General features: G+C 41.1%; 6 protein-coding genes across 7 annotated transcripts; 4 read left to right on the forward strand and 2 right to left on the reverse strand.

Annotated features, from left to right (window-relative positions):
* The first annotated feature begins 935 nt into the window (after positions 1 to 935).
* LOC106638238 (fumarate hydratase, mitochondrial) lies at positions 936 to 5,224 on the forward strand. 2 transcript variants are annotated; one of them, XM_014351314.2, is made up of 7 exons: positions 936 to 1,152; positions 3,102 to 3,239; positions 3,434 to 3,634; positions 3,740 to 4,022; positions 4,115 to 4,377; positions 4,485 to 4,874; positions 4,963 to 5,224. In XM_014351314.2, the coding sequence occupies exons 1-7, from the start codon at positions 1,033 to 1,035 to the stop codon at positions 5,089 to 5,091; spliced, it is 1,524 nt and encodes a 507-aa protein (XP_014206800.2). In that variant the 5' UTR covers positions 936 to 1,032; the 3' UTR covers positions 5,092 to 5,224. The 2 variants fall into 2 exon arrangements, with proteins under 2 accessions (XP_014206800.2, XP_014206802.1); XM_014351316.2 differs by lacking the exon at positions 936 to 1,152 and adding an exon at positions 2,840 to 2,995 and having other exon boundaries at positions 4,963 to 5,222.
* Positions 5,225 to 5,346: 122 nt separating this feature from the next.
* On the forward strand, positions 5,347 to 7,312 carry arg (arginase). Its single transcript, XM_014351319.2, has 7 exons — positions 5,347 to 5,523; positions 5,592 to 5,664; positions 5,741 to 5,943; positions 6,020 to 6,183; positions 6,249 to 6,364; positions 6,439 to 6,561; positions 6,622 to 7,312. The coding sequence occupies exons 1-7, from the start codon at positions 5,428 to 5,430 to the stop codon at positions 6,855 to 6,857; spliced, it is 1,011 nt and encodes a 336-aa protein (XP_014206805.1). The 5' UTR covers positions 5,347 to 5,427; the 3' UTR covers positions 6,858 to 7,312.
* An 849-nt stretch (positions 7,313 to 8,161) lies between these two features.
* LOC106638207 (pentatricopeptide repeat-containing protein 1, mitochondrial) lies at positions 8,162 to 10,669 on the forward strand. The gene is made up of 4 exons (XM_014351277.3): positions 8,162 to 9,306; positions 9,376 to 9,957; positions 10,041 to 10,346; positions 10,424 to 10,669. The coding sequence occupies exons 1-4, from the start codon at positions 8,383 to 8,385 to the stop codon at positions 10,544 to 10,546; spliced, it is 1,935 nt and encodes a 644-aa protein (XP_014206763.2). The 5' UTR covers positions 8,162 to 8,382; the 3' UTR covers positions 10,547 to 10,669.
* vir (VIR_N domain-containing protein) lies at positions 10,071 to 15,884 on the reverse strand. The gene is given in 7 exon segments (XM_089592213.1): positions 10,071 to 11,058; positions 11,140 to 11,761; positions 11,763 to 13,078; positions 13,166 to 14,927; positions 15,013 to 15,388; positions 15,478 to 15,590; positions 15,670 to 15,884. Coding segments are annotated over 7 exon segments (4,536 nt in total). The 5' UTR covers positions 15,724 to 15,884; the 3' UTR covers positions 10,071 to 10,765.
* A 60-nt stretch (positions 15,885 to 15,944) lies between these two features.
* On the forward strand, positions 15,945 to 16,796 carry Alr (Evr1_Alr domain-containing protein Alr). The gene is made up of 2 exons (XM_014362554.2): positions 15,945 to 16,162; positions 16,244 to 16,796. Exons 1-2 carry the CDS (start codon positions 16,070 to 16,072, stop codon positions 16,649 to 16,651), a joined length of 501 nt encoding a protein of 166 aa, XP_014218040.1. The 5' UTR covers positions 15,945 to 16,069; the 3' UTR covers positions 16,652 to 16,796.
* A 108-nt stretch (positions 16,797 to 16,904) lies between these two features.
* On the reverse strand, positions 16,905 to 18,925 carry LOC149374751 (transmembrane protein 145). The gene is made up of 4 exons (XM_089592025.1): positions 18,635 to 18,925; positions 18,108 to 18,546; positions 17,272 to 17,861; positions 16,905 to 17,183 (listed from the first exon to the last, which is right to left on the reverse strand). Exons 1-4 carry the CDS (start codon positions 18,725 to 18,727, stop codon positions 16,905 to 16,907), a joined length of 1,401 nt encoding a protein of 466 aa, XP_089448151.1. The 5' UTR covers positions 18,728 to 18,925.
* Positions 18,926 to 19,382: the final 457 nt, after the last annotated feature.

Here is a 19,382-nt window from a genome sequence, read left to right on the forward strand (position 1 = left end):
GAACCAGTTTCCACATATACTTATGAGTACCGGCTCGCTTTGCGTGTGGACGAGCACACCTACATACATATATATATATACTCTTTACATCTCGAGGGCATTTTTTTTTTTTAATGTCAAACACTAAACACATTTTTGGCAGATCAGGGCCCGTTTTTTATTTCATGAAACAATAAGAGCACCGAAAACACGTACACGCGTAGCTACACGGCAAAAAGCATACATGAACCTATCGGAAAAATTGAAGGGGATGTTGTTCGTCGATGTCGGTAAGTTAACAATCGTGTGTTTGCCGTGACTTGAATTGCATTTTATTTGTTTATCTTCGGCAACACGGAGCCAACCGGGTAAGTACATTCTCGCGCAAAGGCCTCGACACGAAACGTCACGCGAGGCGCGTTATTCGTGGAGGTACGCGAAGATATGATATTAAATGTACGTTATAACAAACGTTCGTTTATGGATCCAACAGTTTTGCATAAAACAACACTGCGGATGCGTTTACGTTTGAAAGGGTGAATTGAGGAGAAAGAAGCGAAGGTTCAGTCATGTAACATCTTTTTCCCTCATCGGAAATTATAAGCTTTAAATCTATTTTCGCGCTTAAGTAAGTATAATTGTGCAACTGGACTTTTGGCAGCTCGATGTAGGCCTTTTTGATTCGCGTTCATCGGTCTTGGCTGTTAAACGTTTGACACGTGTTAAAAGAAAAGATACCGTTATCGCTGATGACTAAAAATTCAAATAAACAATGTTATTGCAGTTAATATAATGTACCTGCAGGACGACGATTCAAAAGATGACGCTAAAATAAGCGGCAAATGAAAGTGTGCAGCATATGCGCGCGCATAGAGCATACAGCCAGGGCAAGCAGAAGACATATCTAAAAAAACACGCACCCCCACAACATATATGTATGTATATATATATACAAGCTGTGTCGCGTTCCCTTTAAGCCCGCAAATCGGGACTTTTCACGGATTTAAAAGTACTTGATAAAAAAGTAGCAATAAGGACAATAAGTGTAACAAAATGAATGTTCTGAGGCAAAGAGTGACGAACGGCCTTGGCCGACAGCCAAGGGAAATAAGCGCCCTGTTCGTGCCCCGGCTCGCCATGTGCCAACCAAAATTATGTTGCACTGAATCTAAGGTACTCGTAACCACTTAGTTGATAAGTTGTGCAATTCATTTGTGCCCATTTATTACCTAGTACTCTATGTGAATGGAACACAGTCGTCGTTTCTTCCAGCTCTTTTGTTGTCCATCATACAACTCTATACTTACAATGTTTCTATCAGCTAGAGCTTTCGCGCTTTCATTTGTTATTATTCGTTCGTTCGATACAACACAGGGGCCGTACCATATAACTGTTTTTCTGTACATCGGCCTATGTTATAACATGGGCCCGCGAAGCTAAAAAAAGTTATATGGTACGGCTCCTGTTGTTGCTGAGGAATTGAGGATCAGTTGATAGAGTTCAGTACATGACACATATACTTACCTATACACTCACCAATCATACCTTTCATTTCGATGAATTCATTCGTGGAATAGAAAAGCACGTCATACAGTGATCTATCAATAGATTTTACATTCGTTGATTTAACACTTTTTATCTCATGATAGTATAGCTTCCGAATTTGTCTGAATTTGTAGGTTATGAAGAATATTTTACATATATACGCGCCATAATAATTTAAATTTATAATTGGAATATTTTTTGTAAAATTAATTAAGAATTTCAACGTATTCGAATTGCTACATATTCTAGGATCTTCAAAAATAACAATAACAAACTTTTCACAATATATGCGATAAAACTGTTTTATATAATGTTTTTTTAACCTTTACTAAAAAGTAATTAAATTTTTTTTTTTTTATATATATATTTAACTTTTAACAGTATTTTTAGCCCGTCAAATAAGTGGAATGTTTTTCAGTATTATCAAGTCGAGAAATGATGAAACCATTACGATAAATACGTTTACGAGTTTGTTTTCGTTATTTTTAAAATTTACTTTAAAAAGCAGTCAACAAGTTTTTTTATTTAAAAATACATAATCTCACCGTTCGATTAATTGTGCGAATAACGGTAAAAAAAAAAAAAAATAATAATCCATACAAACGCCGGCAATTGTCAACTATACCGTTTGTTATGAATATTTCTGACAGATAATGTTTATTTATCGTATCATTTTTGCGCATCAGAGGTTAAAAAATTTTAATTTGTAGGGATGTATTCTTGCAAGACTAAAGTAAAAATACTATTTAAAAAATGCAAATAATACAGATATCATTTATGTGTAAAAGAAATTAATATGTATGTAAGTACACGTTAAAGATGGGCGTAAAGCATGATATCTTACATAAGCTATATTGGCTTGACAAATTAGATAAAAGGTAATAGAGGAACCAACCATTACATCAATAATGGAAGACTTTGAAGGCAAACATATGTACGTAGTTATAGCCAGGATTTGTTTATCAATGACAGCTCGTATAACGTTATACGTTTGAAAACCACAGACTCAGTTTGCCGGTAAATCTTGAGTATGCGGGCGTTCGTGTGAGAGTATCTAATGAAATAAAATAATTTTAAAAAACAATTTAAAAGAAATGAATGGAGCAAAAAAAAAGTATAATACCTATATACTAATGTCGAGAAAGGGAGAAAGGGAGAGAGAGAAAAAGTGAAAGGCTCGCAACAACAGTATAAGAAATCAACGTCATCTCTAATGTACATTTATATACAGAGATACCTATGCGTGTATATCATAGTCTGTGGTGAGAGATTTCCGCCGCTTATCATTAACAACGTCGAAGAGAAGTAGTAAAGTCCTCTGCTATGTAAACCTCCGTCTGATGCAGACTTTTAGTGCTTCGACGTACTTTGCTCAGTTAACGCAACTGCTGCTCCTCTATTCTTACATACCTACCTTTAATTTTTCTTTCACGTGACACGCATCACACCATAAACACACAACATGCTTGGCGTTGGTTTTCTTTGTTATATTTTGGATTATTTTACTTTTCGATCTTTTCATCGGCAAAATTGAACGATCCCTCTGATTTTTTTTAAATTCAATACGTTTTGTTTAGAGATGGCGAAGTGGCGAATTCAGAGTCGAGAAGGATACCTTCGGTGAACTGAAAGTACCGGCAGACAAGTACTATGGAGCCCAGACCATGCGATCGGTAATGAACTTCCCGATCGGCGACCAGTCCGAGCGCATGCCAGTAAGTGTATATACTAAACCATACATAACTACAGCTTACTTTAGGACAATTAAAAAAAAAAGTTCACCACTGCATCAAACTTAAATCTAATTAGTACTTTTCAAAAGACATTGTATGTTAAAAATCGCAGAACACGCCGTTTATATAACGTTTGATCATCAAAAACATGAAATTTAAACGATTTCTCATTTCAGAAAGGTGTCATCGTCGCGATGGGCATTTTAAAAAAGGCCGCCGCCGAGGTGAACAAGGAGTACGGACTTGACCCAAAAGTTGCCGATGCTATCAGCAAAGCAGCCGACGACGTGATCAGCGGGAGTCTCTACGACCAGCATTTCCCCCTGGTCATCTGGCAGACCGGCTCGGGCACGCAAACCAACATGAACACCAACGAGGCGCGTATCATCTATACGACTGATAAATTTATCTCGCGTTAAAAAATTGAACCACACGCCGTATTGATAAAATTTTAATTTTCACCCCAACGTGCTTGTATTTAGGTGATTTCCAACCGAGCGATCGAGCTCCTGGGTGGTGAGCTGGGCTCGAAAAACCCGGTCCACCCGAACGACCACGTGAACAAGTCGCAGAGCTCGAACGACACCTTTCCGACAGCGATGCACATATCCGTGGCCCTGGAGATCAACAAGATCCTGTTACCCGGTCTAACTCAGCTGCACGCCGCGCTCAAGGAAAAGTCCGAGGAGTGGAAGGACATCATCAAAATCGGCAGAACGCATACGCAAGACGCGGTGCCGCTCACTCTCGGGCAAGAGTTTTCGGGTGCGTTACCAAAGCAGCTCGATTCACTGGACACTCGTAATGCTCTGTATGAATATTTTTTAATTTACCGTGGTTGTCGCGTTTGCACACAGGGTACACGAAGCAAGTGGAGTATGGTATCGCCAGAGTCAAGGACACGCTACCGAGGCTGTACGAGCTGGCCCTTGGTGGTACGGCAGTAGGCACGGGTCTGAACACGAGAAAGGGCTTTGCGGAAAAGACCGCCGCAAGAATCGCCTCCCTGACCGGTCTTCCCTTCGTATCGGCGGCGAATAAATTCGAAGCCCTCGCTGCTCACGATGCTCTCGTCGAGGTTCACGGTTCTCTCAATACCGTCGCTGTATCTCTCATGAAGGTTCTTTTTCTCTTGTTTTCTACGATTTACTAAAAACGTACATTCTGTTTTCGTTTATCGCTTCTATTTTTTTTTTTTTTTTTGACGTTATCGTTGTTATTGCTCAGATCGCAAATGACATCAGATTTTTGGGAAGTGGACCACGGTGCGGACTGGGCGAACTCTCGCTTCCTGAGAACGAGCCCGGCAGCTCGATTATGCCCGGCAAAGTGAATCCAACCCAGTGTGAAGCGTTGACGATGGTGTGCGCCCAAGTGATGGGCAATCACGTGGCGACGAGTGTCGGTGGAAGCAACGGGCACTTCGAGCTCAACGTATTTAAGCCCATGATCGTCGCCAATGTGCTCCGATCGACGAGACTGCTCGGAGACGCGGCGGCCACCTTCACGAAGAATTGCGTCGTCGGTATTCAGCCAAACATCGATAACATCAAGAAGATTATGAACGAAAGCTTGATGCTAGTCACTGCCCTTAATCCTCACATTGGTTACGATAAGGCAAGTATTTTTTTTATAGCGCCGTAACACTTTTAAAAAGTTAATCGATTTTAATCAAACAAGCAAAAACGTTTTCCGTGAATTTTAGGCTGCAGCCATTGCGAAACAGGCGCACAAAGAAAAGTTAACATTGAAGGAATCGGCGCTGAAAAATGGCCTGACTTCCGAGCAGTTCGACCAATGGGTGAAACCAGAAGAAATGTTGGGGCCTAAGTAAAGTGTCGTTAAACAATTATTTTTCACAATTATTGTTGAAAATCCATTTCCAATACGCTATAATGCAATGGATGAAAAAAAAATACTTGTCAAATATTGTTTATAGATACAAAACCTTTTGAATTATATATGTATAAAGTAAGATAAGACCAGTGTTTATTCATCATCATTCCTTTGAAACACTTTAAAAGTTTTTCCTACTTTTCGTATGAGATAAGAAGTCTTCACACAAAGTGATACGCACTATCAGAAGCGAAAAAGAGGGGGTAGAGGTCATTGAGTAACTTTTCTTTCTTCAGTGAGTTTTTTTCAAGTTAGTCACAAACTTTAGGTAACCATGTTAGGACAAAGTGTTAAGCGATTTTTTTCGAAAATTGGGCTGAGAAACCATGAAAAAGTGGGTATTATTGGAGTGCCATTTAATAAAGGACAAGTATGTTTTAAATTAAATAAGTATATAATTTTCCCCTCCTATTTTTATTAAGCTTTGTTTGTGTACAGAAAAAGGGAGGAGTAGAATTAGCTCCTGACGTCATAAGATCGGCAGGTCTCATTCAAGAACTACAATCTTTAGGTGCGTTTTCAGCAAAATAAAATGTTTTGAATTTAGCAAACCATTTTTTTCTTTATTATTATTATTATGACTGCAGGACTAGATGTTCACGATTATGGAAACGTACAGTATCAAACTTCAAACGTTGAAGTGGACAATATGATGCATTTAAATCACGTGGCTGGGTGTACACAAAAGTTGTCAGAAATGGTTCAACGTATTTTGTTGGATGGTAGAAATGTTTTAACCATAGGAGGCGATCACAGCATTGGTATTGGATCTATTGATGGTCATGTCAAAGTAAACAAAATGCTTACGCAAAAAATGTATTGTTGCAACAAACTGCTATTAAAAATTTTTTTAAATATTTTTTTAGATGAAGAAAAACGTTGCAATATTGTGGATTGATGCTCATGCTGATTTAAATACAAACAAAACCAGTGAAAGTGGAAATGTTCATGGTATGCCAGTTGCGTTATTAACGTCCGAACTAGCTGACTACTGGCCTTATTTGCCTGGGATGGACTGGCAACAGCCAATGCAAGTATTTATTGATACTTCAATGATACAGCATTTTAATAAGCAATAATTATTTTTTATTATAGGCTTTCAATTAGAAATGTAGCCTACATTGGTTTAAGATCGGTTGATCGTTATGAAAGATTGGTTATAGAAAAATTTGGTATCACTGCTTTTGGTATGGAAGATGTTGAAAGATATGGTAAGTATGTGTTCATATCAATAATAAAGCTGCAAAATGATTACTTGTTATATATCAAATTTTATGATGTATAGGAATTCACGATGTCATACATATGGCTTTGACGAAAATTGATCCAGATGGCAACAAATCATTGCACGTTAGTTTTGACATTGATTCACTGGATCCACTTGAAGCTCCAAGCACGGGAACCCCAGGTATGTTTTACTAGTTGGATACAAACTTTGCTTCATTTAATTTATCACACATATTTTCAGTAAGGGGAGGTTTATCTTTGAGAGAAGCTGTTCATGCAATGGAAGAACTACACAGAACTCGTAGATTAAATGCTGTTGACTTGGTAGAAGTTAACCCAAAAATAGGAAACCAAATGAGTGTGGATTTAACAGTTTCTGCTGCCATTCATGTAATACAAGCTGGTTTTGGATACACTAGAAGAGGCTTAAAAGCCCCTGAAGGTGTCACAGATATGCCACTACAAGTCTTCAAATAATATAATGCTTTTTAAAATCTCAAAACTATTCGGATTTTATCATTAACTTGTAATCCTTAAATTTATCAACTGTGAGTTCAACTCGCGATAACTCCGGTGAATTTTTGTCATAATCTTTCACTTTTACATTGTAAAACAAAAAACCTTTTCCATTTGGTCCTGTCACTGGTACTTTAAACCACATTTTTTCGTCATCAGCACCATAATGATCTGGATCAGATACCAGGATTCTTCGAGCTGTTATTGGTTTGCCCAAATACTTTACGGCATCTGCATGATTAGATAAAAGTTCCAAGGCCTTCTTGTAGTGTTGTGTCTCACGAATTCTACGATTTAATATAAATGGCACGGAATTTATTGCAACTACTGTCGCTAGGCCGCCACATACAGCAATTCTGAATGCAATCTTTTTCAAATGATCCATTCCTGTAATTGAAATTTATATTTATATAATAATAAACACATGATATTTTTGAACACATATATATACATATACACAAATTAATTTGACCCCTTTTACCTGTCTATGCATTCATAATTACGCGAGTACAACTGTTGTTTCTAGTACTACACCAGATTATTTATTACTGATTACTGAACTTTCTTCTCTGTGTAGTAAGTTACTTCTTTTGGTATCATGCTCCTTTTATCCCAAAAATCATTAAACTAAAAACACTTATTAAAAAGTATTTTTAAGACACAAAAAAGTAATGCTACACAATTAAGTTTGAATAAGTGTTGATTTTATTGCGAGGCATCTGATGGCTGTCTCTAAGATGGACTGATGTGAGCTTTACAAATGATTTGCAAGCGCAAGCATGGGCACTAGCTTTCTGCTACCGGCAAAAAAAAAATAAACCACCCACGCACGCAAACATATACATGTATGCACTTGTGGCGTCACCCACGGTCATTTTTCAAATATTTAATTCTAAATATCTACTTACCATATGCATTACAACAATTATTAACAACTATCTAATTTTACCAACTGATGGAAGTGTCTATAGATTCATATAGAAAAGAAAACTTGATTTTTTCAAATATGCTATCAAATGGACAATGAATTTTAGGCAATTAATTTCACTTAATAAGGAATGCAAATTATTAAACGAAGTTTTTTAAAATTCTGTCTAATAAATAGAGTTCTGTTGGTTTGTCAGATGATTGAAATTAAAAAATAAATAAGTAAAGTGTAAAAAATGCAGTATACTGTTTATGCTGTATATATATATACGTCGTGTTGTGAAACTCATCAGTAGAACCGTGAATAGGCCCTAAAGCAATAGCGGCATTGCCATGCGTGTAAAGTATGATAAAAATAAATTAATAAAATTATCTTTTAAATAAGTGCAAAAATGTTTTTGTGTGATATCTCGCCGTATTTATTAAACATCTCAGAGAAATAATTTCAATCCAGATAAAACTTGTATAAACTTTAGAAACATTAGAGTACTTAAAAACAAGTGTTAATTACGAGAAGTTTTTCGAATCAGCTTAAATTACATATTTTAAAGTGTGCAAAATGCTTCTTTCAACAAAGTTTTCACGTTTTTCCAAGTCGCTACGGTTTGCAACTAACAATCAGTGTCTCGATAAATTTACAAATGCTAAAAGTAACAGTTATTTGTCGCAAGCCTCTCATCTTCATACACTGAGAAAGGAATTTGAGAAACTACGCTTTTCTGATTTAAATTGTATTGAGTACCGCCCAGGGAAATCAGTAAATCAAATTTGTTGTTTAAAATATTCAACAGAAGAGATACCTCCGTTGCCTCCACCACTTCCTGAATCTGATGTGTTTGGTGCAATGGGTGGCTTAAAATATGAAGCAGTTGCATTGGATACCGATGAGAAGAAAGAAGAAGAAAGATTAAAAACCCTGGGAGGACGGGTGCCGCGTAAACTCAAACCATCTCCTGGACAATACGCTGACATGATGAAAGCTTACATGGATAAAGGAGATTTCGAATCAGCGGAACAAATAATTCTTGAATGCAGAAAAAACTACGATAAACCTACACCTTACATGTTTACCCTTATAATAAGAGGATTAGCCATGCAAGGAAACGTTAAAGGTTGTTACAAGTATTTCGCGCAAATGAAAGCGGCAAAACATAAAATCAAAGGCAATGTCTACACAAGTTTGTTTAATGCTTGTGCCAATTCGCCAAATTCTGATAAAGCCTTAATATACTTGGAAAAAATCAAGGATTATATGATGAACCAAAAAGAGCCTATGAACCATGCTCATTACAATGCATTGGTAAAAGCTTATGGACAACACGATGAGTATGAAAAAGCTTTGAAACTCTTTCAACAAATGATGGATAAAAAAATGAAAATTGGCATATCAACGCTGAATAGCTTAATGTTTGCTGCAAACTCGAATAAGGAATCTGGACTGAAGCATGTTTTACATGTCTGGCAACTGATGAGAAAATTAAGAGTAAGTCCTCCATAAATACTTGTAGTCAAATTTTGTTAATTACCTTGAAACATGGGAATTTTTTCACAGGTTCCGCCTGATATATTCACTTACAATCTTATACTGAGAGCCATTAGGGACACCAATTTTGGTAGCGATTGTTCTGTAAGTCAACTACTTCTTCCAAGTGAGGAATGTCCAGCAATTATTACAGACGATAACAGACCGGATTTGTTGTTGTACCCACCAGTCATTAGTTCTTTACCCTTGAAAAATATACACAAAAAAGCAACAAATCAGCTTTTACTGGATGCTCCTACTTCAGAATCTACAGACTCAGAACCTTCAGAGTCGACAGATTCTATGTTCTCAGAAAAATCTGTACAAATTTTACCACCGACACTAGCCAACTTGGATTTAGATGCAATTTTAAAACAAAATAAACTAATTCTGTTTGGGGGTGTTGAAGGATTTTTACAAAAAATGAAAAACGACAAAATAACGCCTAATGTTAAAACCGTAACGTATTTGATTGAACTAGTTCCAGATTCTGTGGCTGCAGAAGATGCGATTATAAAATATGCTCGATCAGAAAAGTTACAACTGGATATAGATTTTTACAATATGTTAATAAAAAAACGTGCCTTAAGAGGTGCTACCAAAGATGCCAAGGTAAAAAAAAAATTTTTATAAGAAAGTGTATTTGTCGTTTTGGTGTTTTATTTTTTTTTTATATTTTTTCAATCTCATTACAGAAAGTTCTTGACGACATTCATAGGGCTGATTTGAGGCCCAATATCGTGACGTATGGAGTAATGGCTCTTGCATGCAACTCGACAAATCAGAGTAAAGATCTTTTAGCAGCTATGAAAGCCACTGGTCATACCATAAATAAATATGTTGCAGATACATTGTTTCAATCTGCTTTTTATCAAAGAGATTTCAGTTTCACATTACAGTTGATGGAGATAGTTAGGCGCGAAAGAGTACGATTGGAAGAAACGACTTATGAGAAACTAGATACTTTTCAACAGAAAATGTCGGGATTGCTCAAAATGAAGGTGAAAATAAAATAAAACAAAATTTAAAATGTTAAAAAAATTTTACGTACGCTTATTCTATTTGTGTGATTCTTTAGCATCCATGTGCACAAAAGGAAGGATTTAAAGTTGGTTTCGCAACTTTCAACTTACGATACAAAACTTGGCTACAAGATATGGGTAGGAAAGTCGTAACAGAACGAGAATCTGTCGCAAAATGAAAAGAAAATGTTCACTTATTATAATGCAACAAACAATGATTTCAAGAGAATTCATAAATAAATGTATTTAATTGTTATGTACATTATTAGTCTAGTTTTTAATAAAAGTTGTTTTTCTATAAACGCCTGTCGTATTGATAGTAAAATGGAATAAAATCAAACGTATGTATCAGTATTTCATTGAATTCATAGTTATAAAAATAAAAAGTTAAAAATAAACTAACGCATGTACGAGGACCGAGTTTCCGGAACCCAGGGTCTGCTTCGAGAGTTACTTATGACACCTCTTGATTGACTCGATCCTCTGATGCTCAATTTATTGTACCCTGTTGGTCCGGTCGGTTGTGCTCCACATGTTTCCAGAGCTACGAAATCATCGACGTGCAGAGAAGGCGGTCTCGAGGTATTGGGTGGCCGAGAGCGAAATGGATCCGCTCCTCTTCCAACACCTCCGCTCACTGAATTTCCTCGCATCGAATTAGAATACTGATTTCTGCCTCGCATCGGTGCAACTGTAAATAACAAATGTTAATGGAAAATTCTAAAATTACGAGTAAGTTTACATATATTTATTCAAGCGACTCGAATTTTACCAAAAGGTTGTTTCGTTTTAGTTGTTGGCGCGTTTATTTGTTTTTGACCTTCCCGCGAATGCTGCACTTCTTCCTGACATTTGGCGTGGGTCGTGTAGTAAAGAGGCACCTTTGAGCACACTCTCTGTGCCTCTGATAACAAGTTGAAATCGGCAGGCAGCAACTCCGTGGCTAATGCCAACAAATCCACAGTATTGTCACTTTGTACGTCTAACAATGACTTTTTTATGCTGTTATTCTGCCTAACCGTCGTAGATCGTTGAGCAAACTGATTCAACAGAGCCTCGGGAGGCAACAACAAAGGCTCGAGCATTTCTGGCACAGATTCTTTTTCTTCCTTGTCTTCTAGACTTTGCAAGATTTCGGCCAAGTCGGCTGCTTGTCGAATCCTTGCCAATGGATGATTCTCTTTTTCCCAAGATATCAATACCGACAGCTGAGCCGGCCGAAGTGACAATGTTCTCTCGGTAGTTTTACAAGATATTAAACTGTCCAGGAAATTCACGATCAGTTCTGATAAAGATTCGTTCTTCTGTGGCTCATCTTCGTTGTCTTCACCTTTTCCTGAAACGAACGAGAGAAAACATGTTGTACGCTCCGTGTAAATTAAAAATGATAAAAAATAGCATACCTTGCGCGACGAACTCGAGAAGACTTTTCAATGCTTCCGGATTGTTTTCCAGACAACTCTTGACGTGATAAAGCCCGTAGTTGTGACTCGTCAGTGATATGAGTATCCTCAGAGCAGTTTCAAGGACGTCAACTTGATACTTGGACGTATTGGCGAGAATCTCAATCAAGGCCGCGATGATGGCTAGCAGCGGCTCTTTACTCGGGATCGAGTGGGCCAGCTGCTTCTCAAACGATTCGGTACTCTCCTGCACCAAACTGAGTTTGTGATCGCAAAGCGTCTCGAAAACATCGACCAGCTCCCTCTGAACCCTGGCATCGCTCGTGCTCTTCAAAGCCGCGCACATCATCTCAATGACCGGGGGGTATTTCTGATCCGATTTGACTTGTGCCCTGGAAGCAGGGCTCGTCAATGTCAGCAGTGTAGCCTTCATGGGAGCATGCCTGGTCAAATCGGCGAGCAAAGCCAGCGTCGGCAGGTTGCTCTCGAGAGGGTTGGCCGTGAGGATCCCGTCCAAGAGACACCGTCCAACCAGCAGCGCGGTCGGAGCCGCGAGGTCACTCAACTGCTTGCAAACGGCAGAAAGCAAAGCCAGCAGTTCCGTGTTCCAGCTGGCGCAAAGCAGTCTAAGCGTCTCGGTGAGGCTGGTGGCCTGGGCCTGTAAATGGGCCGACCACAGCTTCCTGAAGCCCAATACTCTGACCTTGTCCCGTGAGCTGAGCTCCACGGGTGACAGTATGGGTGGCAGCAACTTGGCCAACAGCCTCAGACCTGGTATGAAGTTACACGGGTTCGAGGAGACCACTTTGAGGACCTCACCGAGCATCTGCGTCCACAAGGACTTGGCGACGTTACCCGAGCCGTCCGAGTCAACAGCCCGAGTAAAGACCAGAAGAGTCTCAACGATGTCGTCGGACAAGGCGCGAGTCTCGCTCTCCGGGAGCATCGCTTCAACGAGGCAGTAGACCCCGAGCAGCGGTACGACCGCGGTCAGGTCCTTGAACTCGGTGGCCATGCACTTGACCAGTCTCTCGAGTATGGCCCTGATCAGCCTTGCGCAAGGCGCCAGAAGGGCTATCAAGGCCAGGCGTCTACGGCCGGCGAGTGCTGCTCGGTGCAGCAGCGGTTGCTCGTAGAACTGGCCAATGTTTATCATCACCGCAACCAGGGCTGTCAGACCGTCCGCGGCAAACAGCTGAGTCAAGGCGTTGCGGTGCTTCAGCTCGATGTAAGGCTCCATGGGATCGATGTCGTCGTTCGCGGGAAAAACCAGGTAGTGCAAGATGCGACAGGCTGTGATAAGCTCTCCTGAAAGTAAAAATCAAAGGAATGGCACGTAAGTAAATGTACACGAAAAATCGAATCAGCTGCTCGATCAAGTATGCCAGTACTCACCAGGAAGAGTAGATGCCCTCTCGGCATATTTTCGAACGATGCTCACGAGCGAGGTCACGTCGCCGTAGTTCCAATGGGCGGGCTGAGCTGCCACGCTCAAGTGGGGAATCACGTCCCGCAGAACCGAGTGATTGGCGTGCTTCTCCAGCAGCAGGTCGGCCGCCCTGTTCTGGAATATTTCGATCTCGCTGGAGTAGCGAACGACGGTGGCTATCAACTCACCGGCGAATTCAACGAGGTCGCCGTTGGGAAGACAGCCTATCAGGACGTCTACGAAATTCTCCATTGGGACGACGCGAATGATTGCCCGCAGACCCTCGGAGTGCACCAGGAAGGAGTGAAGCTTCCTCAGTGGGGTCCAGTCCCCCGTCTGGCGCTCGATAGCTATCAGGCACTGCACTACCTGCAGCCGCCAGGCAATCGTGGAACCTAGACCAGGCTCGTCATACTGCAGGACCCTCAGTAGAGTCTTCGTGACTTCTACCTCCTTAAGGAGATACAACAGACCGTCCTTTGTTTCAGCCAGAAGGGCTAAGAATCGCCGACAAGCCCGTATCAGGCTGACCTCGGAGTCGGGGGAGCAGAGTACCAGGAGCAGCCGGCCCGCGAGCTTCCAATGATCGAAGTAGCTGATCAGATGCCTCTGGGGGTTGCGGTTTTGTTCTCTCTCGAACTCCATCTGGGCGCTGACGGGCAGCTGGCGCCTCGGCTGGGCCATCAGCGTCTGGGCGTAGGCGTACGCGTTCGTCAGCTCGGTGATCTCCAGCTCGGTGAGCTCCTGCAGCTCGGCGAGGGTCTCGTACACGTGCACTTTTCTCAGCAGAGAGCTGAGGGCGTACTTGAGTCTCGCCAGCTTGGCAGAGTCGAGCATCACGAGGGTCAACTTGTATAGTTCGTTTTCGACCCTCAGGAACTCCTCCACGATCTTTGGACTGATCAGAGCTGCATCGACGGCTCTGATGGCCGCCAGTTTAACAGGAAGCGCCACGTTTTCACGCATGCACAGCGACAGCAGTTTTCTCGGGGCGTCGACCTCCAAGAGGATCTCGGGCCCCGATGGTAGGCGACACAGGGCCTCGGCTAGTCTGACACCGACCTTGACGTGCCGGACTTTGTAGGCTGGCTGTGGCTGCGAGCACGCGAACTCGACGTTCAGCCCAGCATCGACAACGCTGGATAAGCTTTTCAGATCTTTATCGCCGAGCTCGAAGTTTCCTAGGGTTACACACAAGTTTTCGCAGTTGTGAACGAACGTCTCCTTCTCCTGGCCAGAGGCGTTACTGAAGTTCGTGACCGACTTTGACAGACTGTTAATTATGTCGATGAGCTTCTCGGCGACGCCCTCGGTCAGTTTGTCCTCGTACTTGTCGAGCTCCAACAAGTCGGGTGGGCTGATCGTGTACAGCTCGCCGAGCTGGATCGAATTATCGTAGTCAAAGTCAACGGACGGAGGATCGTCGTCCGCCATGACATCCTCGTCCGACAGAATCGGCTCGAACGGCTCCACGGCGCCCGGCTCCTCGACTTGCTCCCGCTCGCCTTCCTCTTCCTCAGCGGATATAGATTCCGGACTAAGAGACACAAGGGACTCGGTTGGCGGTGTGGAGGGCCTCTTTCCAGTCTTGTGCGCCACGGGCGACGACTCCTGTTCTTTCCACTGTGGGCCCTCTGGCTTGGTAGGTTCTGGAACTGCCGGAGCCTTTGTAGGTTCCACAACTGGTGAGACATGAACTGGAGGAGAGGGTGTTGCTGTTGCTGCTTCCTGTTGTAATGCACGTTACAAGAATGAAAACACAATTTCACGCTGTAGTTTTCGAGAGTCTGAGAAATATTTCAAACATATTTACCATTGTATTGGTGGCATGAGCTTGGTTCTCGTAGTACCATTCTTGTTCTTGGTCCGGAACGGCGGGAGCATTGCTTGCCGGTGCCTCTTCTTCGACAACGGGAGGAGCACAAGGCGGCGGTTGAGCCGCTGATGCTGGAATTTCTTGGGGATTGCTCAGGGATTTCGTTAGACTACCGTACACCGCCAAGGTTATCGTCGTATACCAGCCTCTCAAGACCAATCCGTCAGTGGGCAAGTGCTTTCTGTCGCATTCGAGTTGAATGTGAACGTTTTGCTTGTACTCCAGTCCACCGAGTGACTCAAACGTCGAGGCTCCAGGTTTGCTCAAGTCGTTGACAAAAAATTCAATTTCGAATTGCGACGGATTAGTCGCCCTGAAAAAAAAAAAAAAAAAAAAAAAATAGACCCCATATGGTTGTGGCCTCGATATTGAAGCTGCTGGATGAAAAAGTTGGTTACATACCCGAGACGAACGCCACCAGGAAAATCAGCCTGTACTCGAGCTCCCAAGGGGATGATTCTTACCTCGCTTATGTACACTGGCTTGGGAAACTGCACCAAATCTAAATTTAGCTCCTGTAAAATCGCACACTTTTAATTTCGAGGAAAGTGAAAAAAAAAAAAAAAGCATTGGGTAGGGAACGATTGCTCTTACCTCGGATATGTCGTGAGAGAACGTATCGAAAAACAGTAACTCTATATTATCCATTGCGTTTGTATCAAACAGTGGGACATAAAAATTTCAGCTTTCAGAAATAAGTATCCTGGACGGCAGCATTTTTACCGAATTATACAGAAATTAAATATCTTTGCGGCTTTACAACTATCTTGAGCGTGTGTTTGGCGTTGTCGATGCTATATATATGCATGTATGTAAACACAAAAAGGTTAGGTGAGTGTACGGAAGGTAAGGTTAGTCACAAGCATGCACGGGTGAATGCTTTCTGCTACACGGTCTACGGTGCACTCTTTTTTTTAATGTTCCAAACGTTGATGAGTGTAAATTGATCGAGAAAGAAAATAATAATAATAAGTGTGCAACTTTATCGTGAAAAATGGAAATCGGCGCTGATGGTAAGCCCTGCCGGGCATGCTCGGACTTTAAATATTGGGCGAAATTACAGAAAAAGGCATTTTACAACGAGTCGGTAAGTGCACGTAGTTTCGATGACGAAATTTCGTTTCTACTTGTGTAATTTATTTTATATATTACAATGATTGTTCTTTAGAAAAATAGCGAGGATAAAAATCCAGACAAGAAAAGTGTCGAGAGTACCGCGATAGTATCCCGCAAGGACTGTCCACTGGATAGAGGAGAATTAGGTTCAAGTACGTGGTCGTTTTTACACACAATGGCAGCTTATTATCCGGACACCCCGACGGCCGAGCAAAAAACTAGTATGAGTACGTTTTTTAATTTATTCGCGAAATTCTATCCGTGTCGCATTTGCGCCGAGGATCTTCAAGCTCAACTGGAAGAGTCACCTCCGCAAACTGACTCCCAGCATCGGCTGTCTCAATGGTTGTGTGACATTCACAACGAAGTCAACGAAAAATTAGGTAAACCACTTTTTGACTGTAAATTAGTTAATCAAAGGTGGCGTGATGGTTGGGCTGATGGTTCTTGTGATCAATGATGTAATGTGCTTTAGTTGCTGTAAATTAAAAAGTGCTCTCGAGACTAGGAAACGAACTACATAAGTAGTGCATGGATATTAGGTTGCCAAGAAAAACATCGAGTATTTTTGTAAATAAGTATATAAGTTGTTTTATTTTTCACATAATAAGAAATATGTAAATAATCACAATTGATTTCATGTACAAATATATTAATATAAGAATGTTTTTGTCCTCTTTTCCTTTTTTTTTATTTTTTTATTTTTTTTTTTTTTACTGAGTATTAGTATTAAAATTTGTTGGTGTGGAATGTGAAAGGGTGAAAACCGTCATAGCTGGATGAGGATAAGGTTCATAACTGTGGCCTTGTCCTTGACCACCTATAGGAACTACTTGACATGTTCTGATATGAAAAGGAAAATTAATATTAGCCGAGGAGGGTCTAGTTACATAAAGAAAAGTAATATGGCCTACGAATACTATCCAAAGAGAGAAGCCCTTCACGACGCTCTCTCTCACCCATTTGTCTACTAGGAAGGTGATAGTCAAAACCTAAATATTTTATTTTAACATTAAATCTTTTTTGTTTTCTTATTTGATAATTTTATAATTGTAAGAAAAAAAAAAGTATAAAACGTACCGTCAACGGCTGACACAGAAACCATCCTGAACCAAGAGACAAGAGTGATCCATAAAAATGAAATTTCGTTGAATAAAGCTGACTTGTTTTGTAGCAACAAATGACAAAAACAACCCAAGCCCAAACTTTTAAAGCCAGCAACGCCCACCCTGGAGGAGATTCATAGATGTACAAAATTAGCCCCGGGTCGAATGCTTCCGACTCATAAATGAACAACAATATCTGCATGGATATAGTTATTCCGATGAAAGTGCTCAGTCTCCAAACTTCGATTGGATTCAGCAGACTTTTGGTCACCGTAAAACCTAGGGACATCAATAACAAGAGAGTCGTGAACGAAGTCTCGGAGCAGGCCTCGAATAAATTCCCAAGCAAAGTAAATCCTCGCAAATCGTGTCCCTTTATGGCTCTGTTTATATAACTGTACAACTCGCACATGAGTCCACAGAGCTGTGCCACCAGGGATATCATGAACATCTTGTACGTCACGTGCAATAGTTTTCTCGTTCGCAATTGAATTGCCACGTAAATACTAAAACCCACCAACAACGTGTAAATGCAAGTCGCAATCATGAGTTCCGGCAAAATATCTGCAAAAACCAAGTTGTGCAAATTAAAAAACAAGTGGCTAAATTCATCAAAAAGACTATATAAGGCACGACTGATGCGTATAGAGCAAAAAGTGTATAATAATATTATACACGTGTAATGTGAAAACTTGTAACTGAGAATTGAAATCTTTCCTCGCTCCAAACACAGGCAATTTAAAAGTATGAGTTTATACACTTGTTGCTCTAGCAAATAAGTGCCAGTCGTGGTTGAAAACGAATACCGACAAAATTCGTCGGCCGAAAAGTGCTCGCGCCAAAAGCTGCCGGGCTCGGCGTTCGTCAAGGATATCCAGTAAGAGATGTTCAAGCCCTTGTCTGTGTGACAGTCGGAAATGGCTATGAACCACCACCTCGGCCTCGAGGACCGAAACTCCCGGTAACTCTTGCAGTGGACCTCTGCCCGACTGTTCCTCTCGAACTCACAGCCCGAGATCTCGGTGTACGCCGAGTACGGCGACAACGACACTATCTGGCCGAGGTCCCGTCTGAGAACGGCCTCGCGCTCCGGGCAAGTTTTGTTGGACGGGTACACGCTCGGCCACTGGGACGGGCTGTCGTAGTACAGGAGCAAATTTGCTTCCGTGTCCTTGTCCCGAATGGTCAAGTCATACTTGAACTTTCCCTTTTCCGAGAGGAAGCAGAACCTAGCTAAAAAGGCCCAGTTCTGAAAATTTCACATTTAAACCTATGACATTTTTTTGTAAGCCATCATCAGACATGTACGTATATATGTATGAATTGTGTATGTATACTTGATGCGTTATCAGTTGACCGGTCAAAATTTTCGCGTCCGAGTAACGAAGGGAGAACAGACTCGCGACGAAAAGCACGATCATCGCTACCATTTCTCCGTTAAATAAGCGCTCTTGGTGCCTTTCATCGCAAAACTGTTATGTGGCTCAAAGGCGCTATTAGTTGCCAATGTCCATCGGTCGATCTCCCCGCGTTGTCCTGGAATCGATATTTTGCCATGTAAAGCACCAGCAACCGTTCACGTATGTTGTATTACGTAGCGCGTGCACGTAGCAAAATGTACACCTTCTGTACACTATCTATCCATCTATGCGAATAAAATTGATTCGTTAAAGCAGCTTCAAAGCGTATATATTGTTTCACACGCAAACTGTGTACATGTTGTCACTGTCCGACAGAGTGAATAAATAATTTTACTTTTTTACATTAACAAGTCAAAGCTACAGAAAATCACTTAACACTTTTTTATCAGTCAAACATAAAACTTCGCTACTTCCGCGTGTGTGGTACTTACGGGCAAGTATTTTGCGAATTGCACTATTTAACGTAACTGCGCGTTACTTTTCCATTTTTACCAAGCATTATATATTATATTATAGCACACGGTGTTTCGACGCTCGTTAAATTCCATGCAGTTTTGTCAAATGAGTATAGTGATTCGAGAACGCGTTGTTTTTTTGCACGAGTACGAGGAATTATATAGATAGCCAACTAATATTTACGCTGCTATTTGTGTGTACACTTATT

This window comes from Copidosoma floridanum, unplaced genomic scaffold (genome assembly GCF_036245765.1).
Source record: "Copidosoma floridanum isolate Cflo_tuat_1 unplaced genomic scaffold, Cflo_Japanese_pri ptg000014l, whole genome shotgun sequence".
Classification (NCBI taxonomy): Eukaryota; Metazoa; Arthropoda; class Insecta; order Hymenoptera; family Encyrtidae; genus Copidosoma; species Copidosoma floridanum.